The sequence below is a fragment of the Myotis nattereri genome (genome assembly GCF_964212035.1).
Source record: "Myotis nattereri genome assembly, chromosome: 7".
NCBI lineage: Eukaryota > Metazoa > Chordata > Mammalia > Chiroptera > Vespertilionidae > Myotis > Myotis nattereri.
In genome coordinates, this window is record NC_138082.1 from 19,335,790 (window position 1) to 19,352,311 (window position 16,522).

The 16,522-nt window shown below is 35.7% G+C and overlaps 1 protein-coding gene across 1 annotated transcript in view; it reads right to left on the reverse strand.

The window, feature by feature from the left end:
* The window catches only part of ABCA12 (ATP binding cassette subfamily A member 12), a gene marked incomplete at both ends in the record, with an annotated part of 178,812 nt that overhangs the window by 14,206 nt on the left and 148,084 nt on the right, over nt 1-16,522 (reverse strand). The window contains 9 exons of the mRNA XM_081095121.1: nt 21-225; nt 2,281-2,534; nt 3,865-4,024; nt 5,033-5,148; nt 6,645-6,822; nt 7,388-7,442; nt 11,479-11,584; nt 13,347-13,434; nt 15,294-15,421. Of these exons, the coding sequence (XP_080951247.1) occupies nt 21-225; nt 2,281-2,534; nt 3,865-4,024; nt 5,033-5,148; nt 6,645-6,822; nt 7,388-7,442; nt 11,479-11,584; nt 13,347-13,434; nt 15,294-15,421 (1,290 nt within the window). The remainder of the gene's footprint in view (nt 1-20; nt 226-2,280; nt 2,535-3,864; nt 4,025-5,032; nt 5,149-6,644; nt 6,823-7,387; nt 7,443-11,478; nt 11,585-13,346; nt 13,435-15,293; nt 15,422-16,522) is intronic.

The window sequence follows — 16,522 nt, forward strand, 5'->3', positions numbered from 1 at the left end:
AACAAAATACTGTTTCTTACCTCCCCAGCAGGTATCCCAATGCTGATGTTGTTTACAGCTATAATCTTTTTGTGGATAAGTTGGTAGGACTTGGTGAGACGATGGAGTTGGACCAGGTCAAATTCACCTGCACCATTCTCAACTCTTAATCTCTCAGTCCGCACATCTTCATCTTCATCTATTGTCTCAATTACAGGTGAAGAATTAAATTTTCTGAAGAAGAGTCTAAAAAATGAACCCAATAATTTGCATCAATGATTCTGAAATGGCACCATTCAATTTTGACATGTTTTAATGGGTTCTTGCTTCACTAAAAGTGTGCTATCATATACTAGGTTTGTTTTAAATTTGTTATGCAATTTGCTACTCAAATAACTTAAAAATTAGTATGACTGCTCTTCACCATATTTGCTATGATAGTTGGAAAACAGGTTTTGCTTTCCATGACTTGAATGCCCACAGATTCACTGTTACAATCAGATTTCTAATTTTAGTAATAAGGAGGTCAGTTTGGGTTTGAAAGTTACTTCCTAACAGAGACCAGAATCATTAATGAGAATCAACACTTACAATTGCACAATCAGTGATCACCTTTTTAAAATCCTCTCTATTTCTTCTTTTATCATCAATAATATGAATGGTATTTCTATAGTCTTTTTACTGTGAATGTCTTACTCAGGATCTATCCAGTATGTTAAGGTCAACCATGAAAGCTCAGTAAGTCTCAAATCCCAAATCCACATCAGTATCTTGCTTAACAAACACCAAAGCAAATCAAACAAAACAAAGTTAAAAACCCAACAAATCAGTTTAGTTTTCCTCCTGATGTCTCTGTGTCTTTTAATGATATCCCCAGAGATCACAACTGTTTTCTTTGAATCTTCTCCATTCCAAAATCCACTCATGCAGTCAGTCTGCTAGCATTGGAAATGCCTTATAATGTCCAGTCATTGTCATTGATCATTTTCTGTCTATTTCTATTACCATCATGGGCTTTCACCCTTTCTCACTTAGATTTTTCCAGGAAACTCAAATTACTCCAGTGTCTCTGACTCGTCCATTCCAATCAGCACTATCTCAACAAAATCACACCTCCTGAGACACTATTTGATCATGCTGCTCTCTGCTCAAAAGCCTTTAATGGACTACTGTTGGTTTGTTGAACAAAGTCCAAACCACATATCTCTAACCAAGCATTCAATAAACTCCATAATCTTCCAACCACATACTCTAACTCCTACTATTTCATTGCATTTATTCTGTTTTAAACAAATAGTTACTCATTTCTCAGATATGTCCCAAGATTTTTTCTCCATCTTTGCTCTTGTCATTTCTTTCATTATTATTAAGTTTTATTTTCTCATAGGTGATATGTGCACATCAAGTATTAAAATGGTGCTGAGAATATATAGTGAAAAGTAAATGTTCTTCAACCATATACAGTTCATTTCAGCACAGGCACATATAATTATATAGTCTATGCATGTGTTTATATAAATAACATATTTCCTGTCTAACCCAAATGGTAATATACTTTACTGTGTTCTAAACCCTGCATTTTTCACTTAATAAATATTAGAAGTAATCCAAAATGTTACACAGGTAACTGTGTCATTCTGTCTAATGGTTGCATGGTATTTAATTTATGAATACATGTATATAACTTATTTAACTAGTCCCTAAATAAAGTTAGGTTATTTCATTCTTTTGCTATTAGAAATAGGTTGCTATGATGAATAATTTTATATATACATTAGTCCACATATTTGTGACCATATCTGTAGAAAAATTCCTAGAAATGGACTTGTTGGGTTAATGGTAGGTGCATTTATGAATCTGTCCTCAATTTTATTTTCCTAAATCTCTAGCTAATATGACACATAGTCACCATTTTTCAAAAAGTTGCCCCAAATGCATTGTTAACATGCTACATAATCAATCTTCTTTCCCCACTTCTATTTTTCCTAACTCAAAAAACATAAACAGACTACATCTTTTGTTTATGTACATATTTTCTCTCCATTGCTCAATCTTAATTTCTTTGTAGCTCACAATTGTACTTAATGTTACTCTCTAGTGTACAGCAATAATTGCATAGTAACATTCTATAACTATTTACTGAATGAAATGAATGGTGAATTATGCTACAATTTTTGAAAAGGTTTTTTGAGCAAAACATTTCCATACTAATGGAAAAGGTTAGACATATTGACCCGTCCCTGAATATTTTGAATTGAGTCCCATCCTGGATGTCACACACTATGCTTTCATTGTATTTACCTGAATTTTTTTATTAGCCATTCATTGATTAAGAGTCGCAATAAAAAGAACATGGTGCCCTGAGCAACCAAAGCCACGAACATGGCACCTAGTTTATCCATCTCAAAGGTTTCACTTGGGTATTCCACACCGTATGCTTTTAAGAAGTCCAGGACCGACTGTTGCTGAGAAAGTTCAATCAATCCGTAGCCAAAACAGAATTGTGGGAATATCAGGAAAATGCGCTTGAGGGTTTCAGAAATAAGTTCTAAAGTCTGAAATAAGATAAATAAAAGTGAAGCTTAGTGTTAAACTTCCAACAAATTGACAAAAATTTAAAGTGAGATGTAGACAAATATTGGAACCCGAGAAACTTATCTAGATTGGCAATTATTTCATATGTATGCTGAATTTGCATATAGGTATTTACTGTAACCAAATGGTGGAGATTCATACTAAAATTCAAGCAGAGCCAGTGTGGCTCAGTGGTTGAACACTGACCAATGAACCAGGAAGTCACAGTTCAATTCCTGTTGGGGCACATGCCCAGGTTGCGGGTTCAATCCCTAGTACGGGGCATGTAAGAGGCGTCTACCAATGCTTCTCTCTCACCATTGATGTTTCTATCTCTCTCCCCCTCTCTGAAATCAATAAAAAGATATTTAAATATATGTATATTAAAATACAGGCAGAAAAGATTATATTTTTCTTGAGATGATCTAAGATGTTGGGCCAAACCCTGGAGACAGAATCACTTCTAGACCTGCCTTAGATTTTAGGAATGTAGGAATAGCCAAAGTGTTGGGGTCTGACTCAGGGTATCAGCAGGTGCCTGAGTGAAAGTACACTACAGCTTCAGAACCTAAGGTAATTTCTATGTGAAGAGGGACTAAAATGGTGAAATAAGATGGAAGGAGATAGGCGACCTATCTTAAGGAGAAGCAAATGGCTCATTTTTGCATTATTCACACTTGAGGCCAGCCATGCTCCTCATGAATTTTCTTCTTCTTCCTGGAGTGTGCTTGTTTTTTCCTCAGTTCACTCCATTTCCTCTCTATTCTTTCCCATTCAATTGCCTGGCACTGTTAGTGCTTCCCTTCTAATTAATCATAATTGTCGGCTCTAAATGCAAAGTGATGCTTACAGTGAAGTAGGCTCCAACCCATGATCAAAGGGGAATGAATTGGTATTTTTTCCATAAATGTTGAAATGAATCTTAACATACAATCATATGACTAAGCCATTGTCCTTGTCACTACCATATCATAAAAATTTGTTAATAAGTGAAAAGTTTAACTGACCAATTGGTTGCATGATTCTTGTGGGGCGGTACCGTAGACCTGATTTCACTCTATCACCCAACTCGAGCCCTATCATATGTCAATAGTGTTGTTGCTGGGTAAGTGTAATTATAGTTATTAACCTAGATGGGCCTAAAAAGAATTTTTAAAGGCTGTAGTTTCTCCTCTACTAAATGTAATAGAATCTAATGAAATGTCTCTTTTCTACTTAGGTAATGCAAATTACAAAAAATTTTTCCACCTTGGGCTTGTTGAAGTATATGAGGTATCCAGTGAAGTTTAGCAGATTATTAAAAGATCTTACCGGATCGTTAAGCTTTTCCTTGGACAGAAAGTATACCACCGACAAGGAAACAATGGAATTGATGCCAAAGAAAAGGTTGATGCAGACGTAAGTGATGAAAGCCATTCCTGTTTCATGGAAGATTCCAGCCAGCAAATACATCCAAGAAAATGTGGCATACCTATATGTTAATAATTAAGAATTAAAATCATGCCTTCATTATTCTCCCTATTAAACACATATATGTATACATACATAGATGGAGTTCCAAAGTGAAAATAAACATTAGGAATGAATTTACAAGCCACATAGCTAAATCTCTTCTTTTTACAATTCTTCTCTTTAGCAACAACAATAGAAATCCAAGGGAAGTTTTTAAAATGACAGTAAGAATCTTCTCTTTTAAGGAATCTTGAGCAGTCCTACATCATTACAATTTTAAATTAATTCCTCCTAGAAATGGTATTATACTACCTAAGCAAGATCTTTTTCTTCTTCTTGAAAATATGGATTTAATCAATATAAATCTTACAATTTAAAGTTGAGGAAAAATAATGGTATCATTATAAGCAAGCTAATCAGACCAGGGTATGCTTAGAGCTGGCTGTCTTATTTTGAGCAAATACTTGAACAACCTTTGGGGTAATGAAGTAGAACTAGAGACAAAGAGATCCTTCACCAGCTGCAATTGCTAACTGAATGGATAGTGCTCATGCATTCAGGGAAGAAAGAATTGCTACTCTAAGTATTGATTGTATCAATCTGTATTACCCTAATATAGAAACAATATTATGTGTGTGGTTTAGACATCTATAAAAATATAAATAAAATAAATATACCTTAATGCTATATATGCTCAACATTTGTTAATACATAAATCCATACATGCATATACATTTTTCTGGTCATTCTAAAGCCTCCCCTTTTATGTAAATTAAATTACATATGTAAATTGCTAAGCATGGCACTTGGTACCTAGTAAATGCTCATTAATGGCAGGTAATTCTATTAATAACAACAACATTCACATTCAGATGTATTGTACTTTACCAACTACAAGCATAATGTGTTGTTAGTCATCACTCATGGCTAATGAAACCCCAAAGCAATTGTAAATTAAATAATGAGATTTAGGCTTTGTTTGTGCATAGGAGATTTTTATTCTGTTAATTCTTTCACTGCAGCTTACCCAAATAGCAGGAGTAGGAGAGATACAGCACCTAGGTTGTTCCCATTGTAGAAAGCAGGTAACTTGAAAATTGCAATGACACCAATTGAAAACGCTACGGGCACCAAGTAGAAGACCTATGGGAGTAGGTAAAATAATGTTTAACATGTGACAAGTGTTTTTAAAGAAAAATTAATAGCCCATATAGTTTAAAACTATAACAAGTTGACCTAGAAATGTTTAAAGAAACAAATTTTTATTGATGTTCCTGCTGCTGGTAACGTTCAGCTTATTTACATTGATTTCACTCTAAAAATCGTCTCCTGAAACATGAGGTCAAGCCAGCCTTCATCTATATAAATACACATGGAGCCCCTAGTGTTTCTGCCTCCAGGCCTTGAGACTGGATGATTCGGTGCCAGAAGCTCAGTGAGAAAGATAAGACAGCCAGGCATCCGATCCTGGCATTAGATTCAGTCCTCTAAGTATTGATTTCATTTTGAAGACTAGAACTCTCTCAGATGGTTGATTTCTAAGGCTTGGTTATCAGTGTGAGCCAGTTTGTGCCAAACAGCAGAGCAGCGGGGCCTACACATTCTTGGAATCACAGGCATATGAACAAAGAACACAAGGTTTTACTGACAAGTACAAATATGAAATGTTGAGAGTTTACAGCAAGATGCACACAATAAAAGAGATGGCATTTTAATTTGGGGGGAGGGGAGGTGAGAATCTCCTAAATTGAAGTGAACACCAGATTTAGAACAACAGAATCTGAATAGTTAGCAGCCCTTCGCAGAAGTGTATACTTTTAAGCTTTCTTAACATTAAAGCTCCTATTAAATCCAGAGGAGTCATTACTGTTCTTTTAGATTTGACTTCTACAACAAAAGCATTTCAGACCTCACTAAATACATTCACAAAATGGATATGCAGTTAATTACTCTCCAATCCTTTAAACCAATGATCTCTACAGCAACCCAGACAATTTCACCATAATCACCAGGCAAAGCAAGCCCATCCTGGGCTTTTGGCCAATCCAGGCACATTTGGAGTCAAGAAAAACCATCCTAACTTTGAGATCACTTTATGCAAATGAGAGGGCTAGCAATAAAATGCATCCTTTATTGTTCCTACTAATCTTCTCCAAGGTGTCATTCTGCCTGGGCTGCTACTTTGAAATGTCCAGTATTTGTTGATTAAATTGTATAAGCTTGATTATTTGGTACCATTGGGCAAGGTTGTTCTGCAAAGCTTCTGTTTCTTCGCAGTCATGGCCCTCGAACTTCAGTGCACATAAATTAACTTGAAGGATTTTGCTAACACTTGGTATTTCCCAGGCTTCATTTCCAAGATAGGGATAGAATGGGTCTGTAGTGGGGCCCTGGAATGGGTGGTCCTCAGACCACCGAGATGAGGGCAGGTGGATTTCTCTGGGACCAGGGAATAAATGTAGCTCTAGCAATCACCCAACCACTGGATGACTTGCAAGCTGGATGCAAAGCATTTTTTCTTAATTTGCTTATTTTAGGGTAATAATATGAACAAAATAGCATCAGTAAATTTCAAATTTAAAACTGATGTCTTCTACTAAAATCAACCCTGTCTTCCCAAGAATACACAAATTACTCACCATGTCATATATGAAATTTGTTACCCAGTAGCATGTCACACCGATGCCTGAAATGTGCTGCAACTGCTTGGCTTTGGTCTGATGCTCCCTTACAACATAGGTGACAAAGCTGGCGGTAGTGACAGAGTAGCCCATCAGGATGGAGAGGGCCACTAAGACATCGATGAGGCTGCTCATTCTGTAGTGAGCAATAGGCAGAAGAAAGCACACATTTTTGAACCTTTTTCCTTTCAGAAAGATTCATGACTAAAATCATCAAAAAAACAGTATAGGAGTTGGCTGTGACACAAATAAGTCTTCCTGCAAGGCATCCAGATAATACCTACTACATGACTCGGCTGTGACCCTGGAATAAATGTAGCTCTAGCGCATCTGAATTGACTGGGGATATTTGATAGAAAACCTCAGTCTCCAAGGGTTACGGGGTGTATCAAGAGATATATAGTTCTTGAGCATAGAAATAGGGCTTAAATGCTATGCAGGGAAATTGAAATGATGAAGCACTTATGCACCTGACTTACAAAAGCAACAGATTCTATAAATCTACAGTCAACACGCACTACATGGCAACCCCACTGTACATTCTTTCAGAAACTTCCTTTTGTCCCAGGCGGTGACTTATATTACCAGCTTTTCTAGATTGACATTCATGCTGATACAACTGTGATTTCCAATTATAGTACTTAGTGAAAAGACTTGTTTAGGCCAAGGAGGAAGTAGTCATGCCATATATATGCACTTACGTGGCTTGTTCTTGGTCTTGCACGCCTGGATAAGGGTGACTATACATGATGATGGCTTAAAAAAGAGACAGTTCTTTTAGTAGGTATTCAGTTCATCAGAAATATCAATTTTTAGAGAATAAGGCACAATACTTTTCTCCTTATGCTATGACCTAAAGAATTTTACTTGAGGGATACTCTTTTAAAGGAAAATTATTTTCTTCCAATCTCATCAGTGACATACAAGTGGACATAAAAAGAAAAAACGTTTTTAGATCATGTATGGAATTTTGAGGGAAGGGGCTTACATTTCTTATATAGCATTTGCCTCCCTATTATATTTAATTAAGGGTTTTCTATTTTCTCCTCTTTGCTGTACTTCAGAAATTATTGGCATATAAAGAAGCAACTCAAAGGGAGATGAATCATATGAGGATCTCCTGAAGAACAGACACCACCCCCTTTCTTCTTCATCGTGCTATTGGCTGTGGTGTGGAAATATTGTACTTGAGAGATTAGATCCCTCCTTCTCTTTATTTCTAAGATGCCTGTTGTTCTGGAATTCTACCACAGTAGGGCTTGGAGCCTCAGCCACCCCGTCAGGGAATTTCATGGGGACATAAAAATCAAGGAAGACTCAGGGAAACTAGCTGGCTTCAGAAAAGTAGTCACTTAATTCCAATATGATCCTACATTATTGGGTTCTCCCACAGTTGGTTTCACTTTTGGAGCTAGAAGCAAAGTTTTTTCCCCCACTTCCTTAGAAGATGTTGGCTAGCCAGAGTCAAAATGGGCTGCCAACAGATTCCTAAAGGACCACATTGTGAAGGTAAGGTCTATACTGCCTGAGTAACTTTGGAACAGAATGGTAGAAACTAGAAGGAAGATATCTCTTAAACACATGTTCCTAGAATCATTAGCTGAGGTAGGACTTTCTCACTTACTTCTCATATAGCATGTGTTCATTATATTAGTATATTAAGGTCCCATTCACAGCACCCAAATATTATAGAATTATTCTAAAGTTATATTCTCTTAATTAGCTTAAATTCATCATTGTTATTAAGTAGAATGCGACATGCTTTGAAATTAAATTCTGAAATTTTATATAGTAAAGAAAAAAGTATGTAGTTGAAGTAAAACAGAGATACTAACAACAATAACCAGTTTTGTCTAGAACTTTAATCACATCATTGGGGGAATAAAGTTTTGTTATTTATTTTATGTGCGTGCGTGTGTGTGTGTGTGTGTGTGTATGTGTGTGTAAACTAATGGGCTTTCTTTTTACTGAGATTCAATTTTCCTTGGGAACCTACATAAACCTAATTGTTAAATTATCATATAGGCAGGGGAAAACCTTTTTTAAAAAATTTCTGCTTTGTGCTTCAGAATCAAAAAGTACTCTAGAGGAATCTTTGCAAATACATTTAGCCCACTATAAAAAATGGCGCTGAACCAACTGTTTTCATACATATCCTTAGCTGAAAGGTCAAGTAAATGTGTCAGGGTTAGGGGTCTATACCAAAATCTTCTTTGGGGTTCTATAGCATCCAGCACAATGTTTTGAGTACAGCGATTAGTCAATAAATGCTTATTAAATCTAGTCAATCTCAAAATTTCAATTTTTTCTCCCACATCCAATACACATTAAAAGTAACACATTTTAACTCTGGCTGGTGTGGTTAACTTGGTTGGATGTTGTCCTGTGTACCGAAAGGTTACCGGTTTGATTCCTGGTCAGGTCATGCAGGAGGCAGCCGAGATGTTTCGCTCTCACATAGATGTTTCTCTCTCTCTCCTTGCCTCTCCATTCCTCTCTCTAAAAATCTATGAAAAATATTTTTCAAAGTAACATATTTTATGTTGTTTCTAGAGTTGTCAACCGAAAATGAGATATTTCCTTTTGACCATTGTTACTAATGCAATAAAAGGTAAGAATAAACACCAGGGGGTTGGGAACGTGTCAGTTATTTTGAAAAAAAGCCTTGTTGTATAGTATTTGTTAGTAAAAACAATATTCCTTGAGAAGCAAGAACAGAATTTTCATGTGTAATTAATCATGAGAGGAAACCATATGAATATAATAGATATTGACATTATAAAGGAAAGTTAATTAAAAGATTTTAAATAGAATGTGAGAATTCAAAGAAAATCAATTTTACAGCTAAAGCAAAATCCCCGTTCATGTAGACTCCAACAAAAATGCTTTAAAACAACTAGGGTAGTGGGGTGGGTGTGGCAGGAGAATAGTTGAGTTGATTTTTACAGACAGTATTGCCATGCCAGATCCTACACATGCATTATAAAATAACAAAGGAATTTTGGGGCGACATGGATTTTTTTCTTTAAAAAATATCAAACTTTTTCCAGAGAGGGTGGGAGCCTACCTTCCCCCTTACATAAGTCTATGTAAGAAAAGTTAATTACAAAATATAATTCAAGCTAAGCCTCATTTTAAAATTAAAAATAAATTTACTTTTAGAGTCAATGTATGTTCCAGAATTCTTAATGCTTTATATTCTGTAACTTAAAAATACAGTGGTAGGTGGGGAGGGTACCAGAGCAGGGTGGAGGGAGGTAATGGGGGGAAACAGGGAGACATCTGTAATACTTTCAACAACAAAGATTTTTAAAAATACAGTGGTAAGAGTCAGAACTAGCCTGCTGGAGTCCAGGATGACTCAGATTGCTTCGTTCGTGGTAAAGAACACTAGCAATAAATGAAAACTGAATACAGATTTCAATAGCTGACCCTTCAAAAGTGCACTGGTCTCTTGTTCGCACCTATACGCCTTTGCTACATTTCCCTTAGTCATTTCTATAGTTTTTACACTTTCATTACCTGTCACAGCAACAACCGTATTTTGCTCTGAATAATACATCCGACTGAAAGTCAAGTGTTCAATAGTATTTCAAAACAGGTTATACTCGGCTAGCTTTAGTCACCATCTCACTTAATTTACCACTTTGACTCTGCCCTTTTCTGACGCTCCACATCTCAGGACTATCTGTCTCTTGCTGTTTCATTATGGTTCCTCCTGCTAAGAAAATGCCAAAGCAGTTGGGGGAAAATGGTGTTTTCTCTGAAGTGAAGATTGCAAAAGATTCTGTTTCTAGAACAAGTATTTGATCCACAGTTGACTGGTACAATCACAGAACATACACATACACAATTATGCCCAACAGCAGGGAGATGAAGGAAAAGTAGGCCTCAGCATTTCTCAAAGACATGTTGTATCTTTTCTCCCTACTTAATCGGTTATTTGTTAGCTCATTTATTGGGCTAGCCCTCAGGCTTAGCCAGCAAATATGAGACTTATTTTTTTTTACCTTTATCATTATTATTTTTTAGGATCAATATGGCAAAAACAATTTGAGCAATGCTTAAGACAATAAAAGAGTCTGATGGACAGTAATTGACTTAGAAAAAAATAAATCAGTCTTTTTCAAATTATAGACTCTATTTTTAAAACTATGTGGAAGCCTCTTGGGAAATCCAAATAAAGTAAAGCTGGCTGAGAATAGAGAAGTATTTAAAAAATAAAGAGGCAAGAGTCAGACAGACATGAGTTCAAATCCCACTATGAGCCCCAGATAAATAGTGGGGAACAAGGATACTCAGCCTGAAAGGGTGCTTGAAAGATTAGCAACAGTCCCTAGAGAGCATGTGTCATGTGGTAAGTGCTCAATTAATGGTAACACTTTTGGTCAAGCATAGAACCTTTAGTTTAAATGTGTTGTCCTCATGTTTAGATTTGTGCTCAGTATTTATTGGCATTATTTTTTTTAATGTTTTAGCCTATATACAAGCAACTAGTGATAAAATATTTTCCTCTGAGATATAACTAGTAGGTATGAAAGCAGAAATAAGGGCAAAGTCAGCATTACTATCCTGAATTGATAAATGAGAAACTAAACTGAAGTTAAGGGGATTATCCCAAACTTTCCATCTGGTGGTAGTTGAGAAGTAGTAGCTTTAAACTCCTTTTAAAGATCTGTGATTTATGTACCATGAAATACCTGCTGCTGGGAGGAAACGGGATCTAACATGAATTTTTATATGGAAAGTGGCAAAAGGTGCAATCCTAGAAGCTCTGTGTAAGTAACTTTACCGTGTCGGGCAGCATCATATTTTGACATGTTAAGTCGCAGGAGGAAATTATTCAGGCTGTTGAGGTAAGCTGGAAGGGAGTGATAGCCTTCTGGATCATACCACACCTGTCCAATTCCAAAAGACGGCAGGATCAGAATTATGTTTCAATAAACCAGGCTGTCTTTACATCTGACAGCCTACAGAATTCGTATTTAAAATAAGAGTACCGATTCCTAACAGTTTATTTCATTTTGGAAGATTATGAACCATCCCCCAGAGTGTGGACCACAGACCTCTAAGTTTCCAAGTCAGTGATGGACAGCGATTGGGAAAGTAGTATTTTTCTGTATGGTAAGTTATTAGTTATCCTGATCTTCTCTGTAGCCCCAGCTTGAAAAAAACTGGAAAACGTGTTATTATCTCCATCTCTGAAGTTGATTTATAGTGAGTCTCAGACTAAAACTAAGGCATTTTTGGCTCTCAAAATATAATAAAAACGCATGGCATCTATGCCAGGCTGTAGAAAAAAAATTAAACACATATGCAAGCATCAGTCTTAGCAACAAGACTGATAACCTTGAAATTCCCCCACTAACTCTCTATTCCTAGTTACAACCCACAAAGAAGTGAGTTCCTTTACTTCCTATGTCGAATACAGAGGGACTTAAAATACTGGTGGACCTCTATTCAAGAAACCCAGTCAATAATTTAAAATTTAAAATCTGATTTTCAGGGACATTATTTAATATTATAACTCCTTTGTTTACTCAAGAATATTTACTGTGTTGAGAGAGGGAGGAAAGGAACAAAAGGGGGTGGCATTCAAATATTCAGTATTATTACTTACTTCTCACTTTCACTATGACCTTGTGGAAACCAGATAAAATAGACTCAATACCTATCTTATAGGGATGTTGTGAGGATGGAATTAGGTATCTTGTGTAACAGGTGATGCTAGTGCTTGGTTTATAACAATATCTAAATGAATGTTAGTTCTCCACTTCCCCAAGTTTGTATATGTCTCTTACAACCTAAAGAGAAATATGGGAAGGGCAACTGAAACTCTCTAAGACTACCATTGATAGTAAGTCTGATCATAGGTGTGTGATCCTGTGACTCGTGCTTGTTTCAAAACATAGGTATGATCTAGAAGAAAAAAGAGCCAATAGGATTTTTTAAATCTCCATCAAATTCTGTTAACTGTCCATGTTCTTTAAGAAACAAGGCTAGGTAAATATGACACAACACAACAAAATATAAACAAAACATTAATGTATAGTTTAACAAAAAATTATAAAGGAAGTACACACATTGATCCATCACTCAGGCTGAGAAACAAAACTCGCAGCACCCAGAATAACTTCTCCCTGACCCTCTTTTTCCTTCCAAATCATAATTCTCTCGCCCCTAAACAATGGATGGAAGGTTGCCGATTCTCAACGTCTACAGTGAATGCAATTATAGTTGTGTATTCCTTTTTGTCTTTTCTTCTGCTTATTAATAATGTTTGGGAGATTTAGCCTGTGTATTATATAACACTGAATTTTTTCATTTCCATTGCTAAAAGGTCTATTGAATAAATACATAGTAATTTATTTGTGTATTCTAACTGTATATGGACACTTGGAGTTGTGTTTTGGGCTCATATGAGAAACACTAGTATTCACACACACATATATATATATATATATCCTGGTACTTATGTGTACGTGTTTCCCTGGAGTAAATACACAGGACTAAAATCACTGTGCTATGGAGTATGTATTATCCCAAACTGCTTTTCAAATAGATTATACCCATGTTTTGTTTTTACCTCATGGAAATGCTTGAACATTTCAAGTTCACATTCTCATTTCTATGACATCCCACAGAAACTTTATAATTTACCTTGGCAAGTGTTCTATTGGCAGGAACTGCTGTTACATCGAAACGGAGGTCATTAGTCAAAGGCAGCCCAAAACTCCAACCTCCATATCTGTATAAAATAATAAAATTTATATTTGTTTTAATGGAGCAAATAGTCATAAATAGATCTAAAATGTTTAAGATCTCAATCTTTTCTTTCCATTAGGAACACATTTATGGTATAAAATAAATACTGCCTGATAAATATTTTACGTTTTCATTGATTTTTTTATCCTATTTTAGTCTAAAATGTACATTATAGCTAGAAATAAAAAGTCCTAAACAATAGCAAATGTGTAGTAATCATTCTGAAAACCAATGACATAATCTAACCAATTCCTCCAACATAACCAGATTTGCACCATCACAGAAATCATGAGACTTTAGGGCATAAATATCCTTTTTTAGATAAGTTTTGTTATAAACCAAACACTACACTGATATAGCATCAGTTTTTAACTTTTTTCAAGTGACTCCATTTCTTCTATTCTCCCAACTTTTTCCCTTAGCTTGTCCCCCGCTGCTGTATTTTTTTTCTTCCTGGATATTTGAAGGTGAGTTATGATTATGTAACTCCCCATCAGTTCATGGTCTCTTAAAAATAAAAAGTGGATTTTAAAAAATCCAAGTAGCAATTTAAATAATAGATTAGTTTAAATGTCCCAATAGGGGTTGAGTTAAATAAATAATAATGCAGTCATGCTGGTATAATCTGGTGGCTGTCATCCTAAATGTGGTCATAGCACTATAGTTTTGGTATGTAAAGAACACTGTAGTGTATTGTTCACTTTTTAAAAAAATAGGTTTTAGAACAGTTTTTTAATAATCAACCCCATTTTTTGACAATATTTACATGTATGTCTGACCAGAAAAATTTTGGAAGGATTATTTTAGAGCTAATATTAGTCTTTTATGTAAATTGAGAAATAAAAGTGGGATAAATGGAAAAGAGGAAAAAATAGTAGCTATTGCAAGCCTACCAACTCCCACATCCCTAGCTTTACTGAGGTATAGTGACAAATAAAAATTATATGTATTTAAGGTGTACAACTTGAGATTTTGATAGATGTATACATTGTGAAATAATCACCGCAATCAAGCTAATTAATATATCCATCACCTCACATAGTTACCGTATTCTTTGTGTGTGTTGTGTGAATATGTACTGAGAACTCTTAAGGTCTATCCTCTTAGCAAATTTCAAGTATACAATACAGTATTGTTAACCTTGTCACACCGCTGTCCGTTAGATGTCCAGAATCTATTCACCTTGACACTGTTATATCCTTGAGCAGCATATCCTATCCCCCACTCTCCCCAAACTCTGGCAACCGCCATTCTACTCTCTACCTCTACGAGTCTGACTATTTTAGATTTCACATATAACTGAAATCACGCAGCACTTGTCTTTCTATGTTTGACTCATTTCACTTAGTTTAGTGTCCTCCAGGCCTCTCCATGTTTTTGCAAATGTAAGCCTACCAATCTTACATTCATAGAAAATGCTTCAGTGACTTAGGTATTTGTCCAGGGACCTTGCTACACATGTGCACATCTTATCTGCATGCAGAGATATGCATATTGAAACTAAGGCCATTTGTCATGGGAAGCAATGCCTTAAAATTCTCCAAGTTGGCATAATCCAGTCAATAACTTCTCTTTTGCTTCAAGGAAAAAAAGTGTATAAATTTTACAATACATGTTTGAGGCCGAAAAAAAATCAATGCTTTTTAATTTGCTCAAATGGATCCTAATTTAGAGTCATTACTTAAATATTAATACATAAAGCTGTTTAGATAAAGCAGATATTTAACTATGTAAATAATCAATAGACATGTGCATCCATTGCCTCAAGTTCAGAAGGCAATTACCATTAAAATTAAAAGGCAAGATATGCTCAATTAAATGTTATAAACAGAGTATTTTTACCTTTTTTGCATAAACTCATTAGCAGTTGATATAAGATAATTTTCCAAGCGGTGCCCAGTGAGGTCATAAATTACTTGGGAAGAATAAGTTCTTCTGTGAGGTGGAGAGTAGTTAAACTTAGGACATTCCTGAAAAATAAAGCTAAAAGTTAAGTTCTTTTCTGGCCAGTGCAGTGCAAATCAAATAGACAATGTCAAGGACCTTCAGTCTCATCACCTGTCTATTATTGCAGTGGGTGGACTGTGACCTCTGTTCCCTGATTTATTATTTTTTTAATTTTTAAAACTACCTTTTATATTTATTGCATGTAATTTTACCTGCTTCCTTTTTTTAAATTGTTTAAAGTATTACATATGCGCCCTTTTTCCCCCAATTGACCCCCCAGCCACTCCCACCCTTGAGGGCAAGCCCCCACCGCCTCAGTGTCTGTGTCCATTGGTCATGCTAATATGCATGCATACAAGTCCTTTGGTTGATCTCTAACCCCACCCCTCCCCTGCTATTTGTCTCTGGATCTATTTTTGTTCATCAGTTTATATTGATCATTATATCCCACATATGAGTGAGATCATGTGATATTGATCTTTCTTCAACTGGCTTATTTCGTTTAGCATAATGTTTTCCAGTTCCATCCATGCTGTTGCAAATGGTAAAAGTTCCTTCTTTTCTATAGCAGCATAGTATTCGATTGTATAGCTGTGCCACAGTTTTTTAATCCACTCATCTGCTGATGGGCACTTAGGCTGTTTCCAAAACTTGGCTATTGTAAATTGTGCTGCTATGAACATAGGGGTGCATATATCCTTTCTGATTGGTGTTTCTGGTTTCTTGGGATATAGTCCTAGAAGTGGGATCACTGGGTCAAAGGGAAGTTCCATTTTTCATTTTTTGAGGAAACTCCATACTGCTTTCCACAGTGACTGCACCAGTCTGCATTCCTACCAGCAGTACACAAGGGTCCTTTTTTCTTCACATCCTCACCAGCACTTGTCATTTGTTGATTTGTTGATGATAGCCTTTCTGACAGGTGTGAGATGATATCTCATTGTTGTTTTGATTTGCATCTCTCAGATGATTAGTGACTTGGAGCATGTTTTCATATGTCTCTCAGCCTTCTATATGTCCTCTTTTGAAACGTGTCTATTTAGGTTCTTTGCCCATTTTTTGATTGGATTGTTTATCTTCCTTTTGTTAAATTGTATTAGTTCTCTGTAAATTTTGGAGATTAA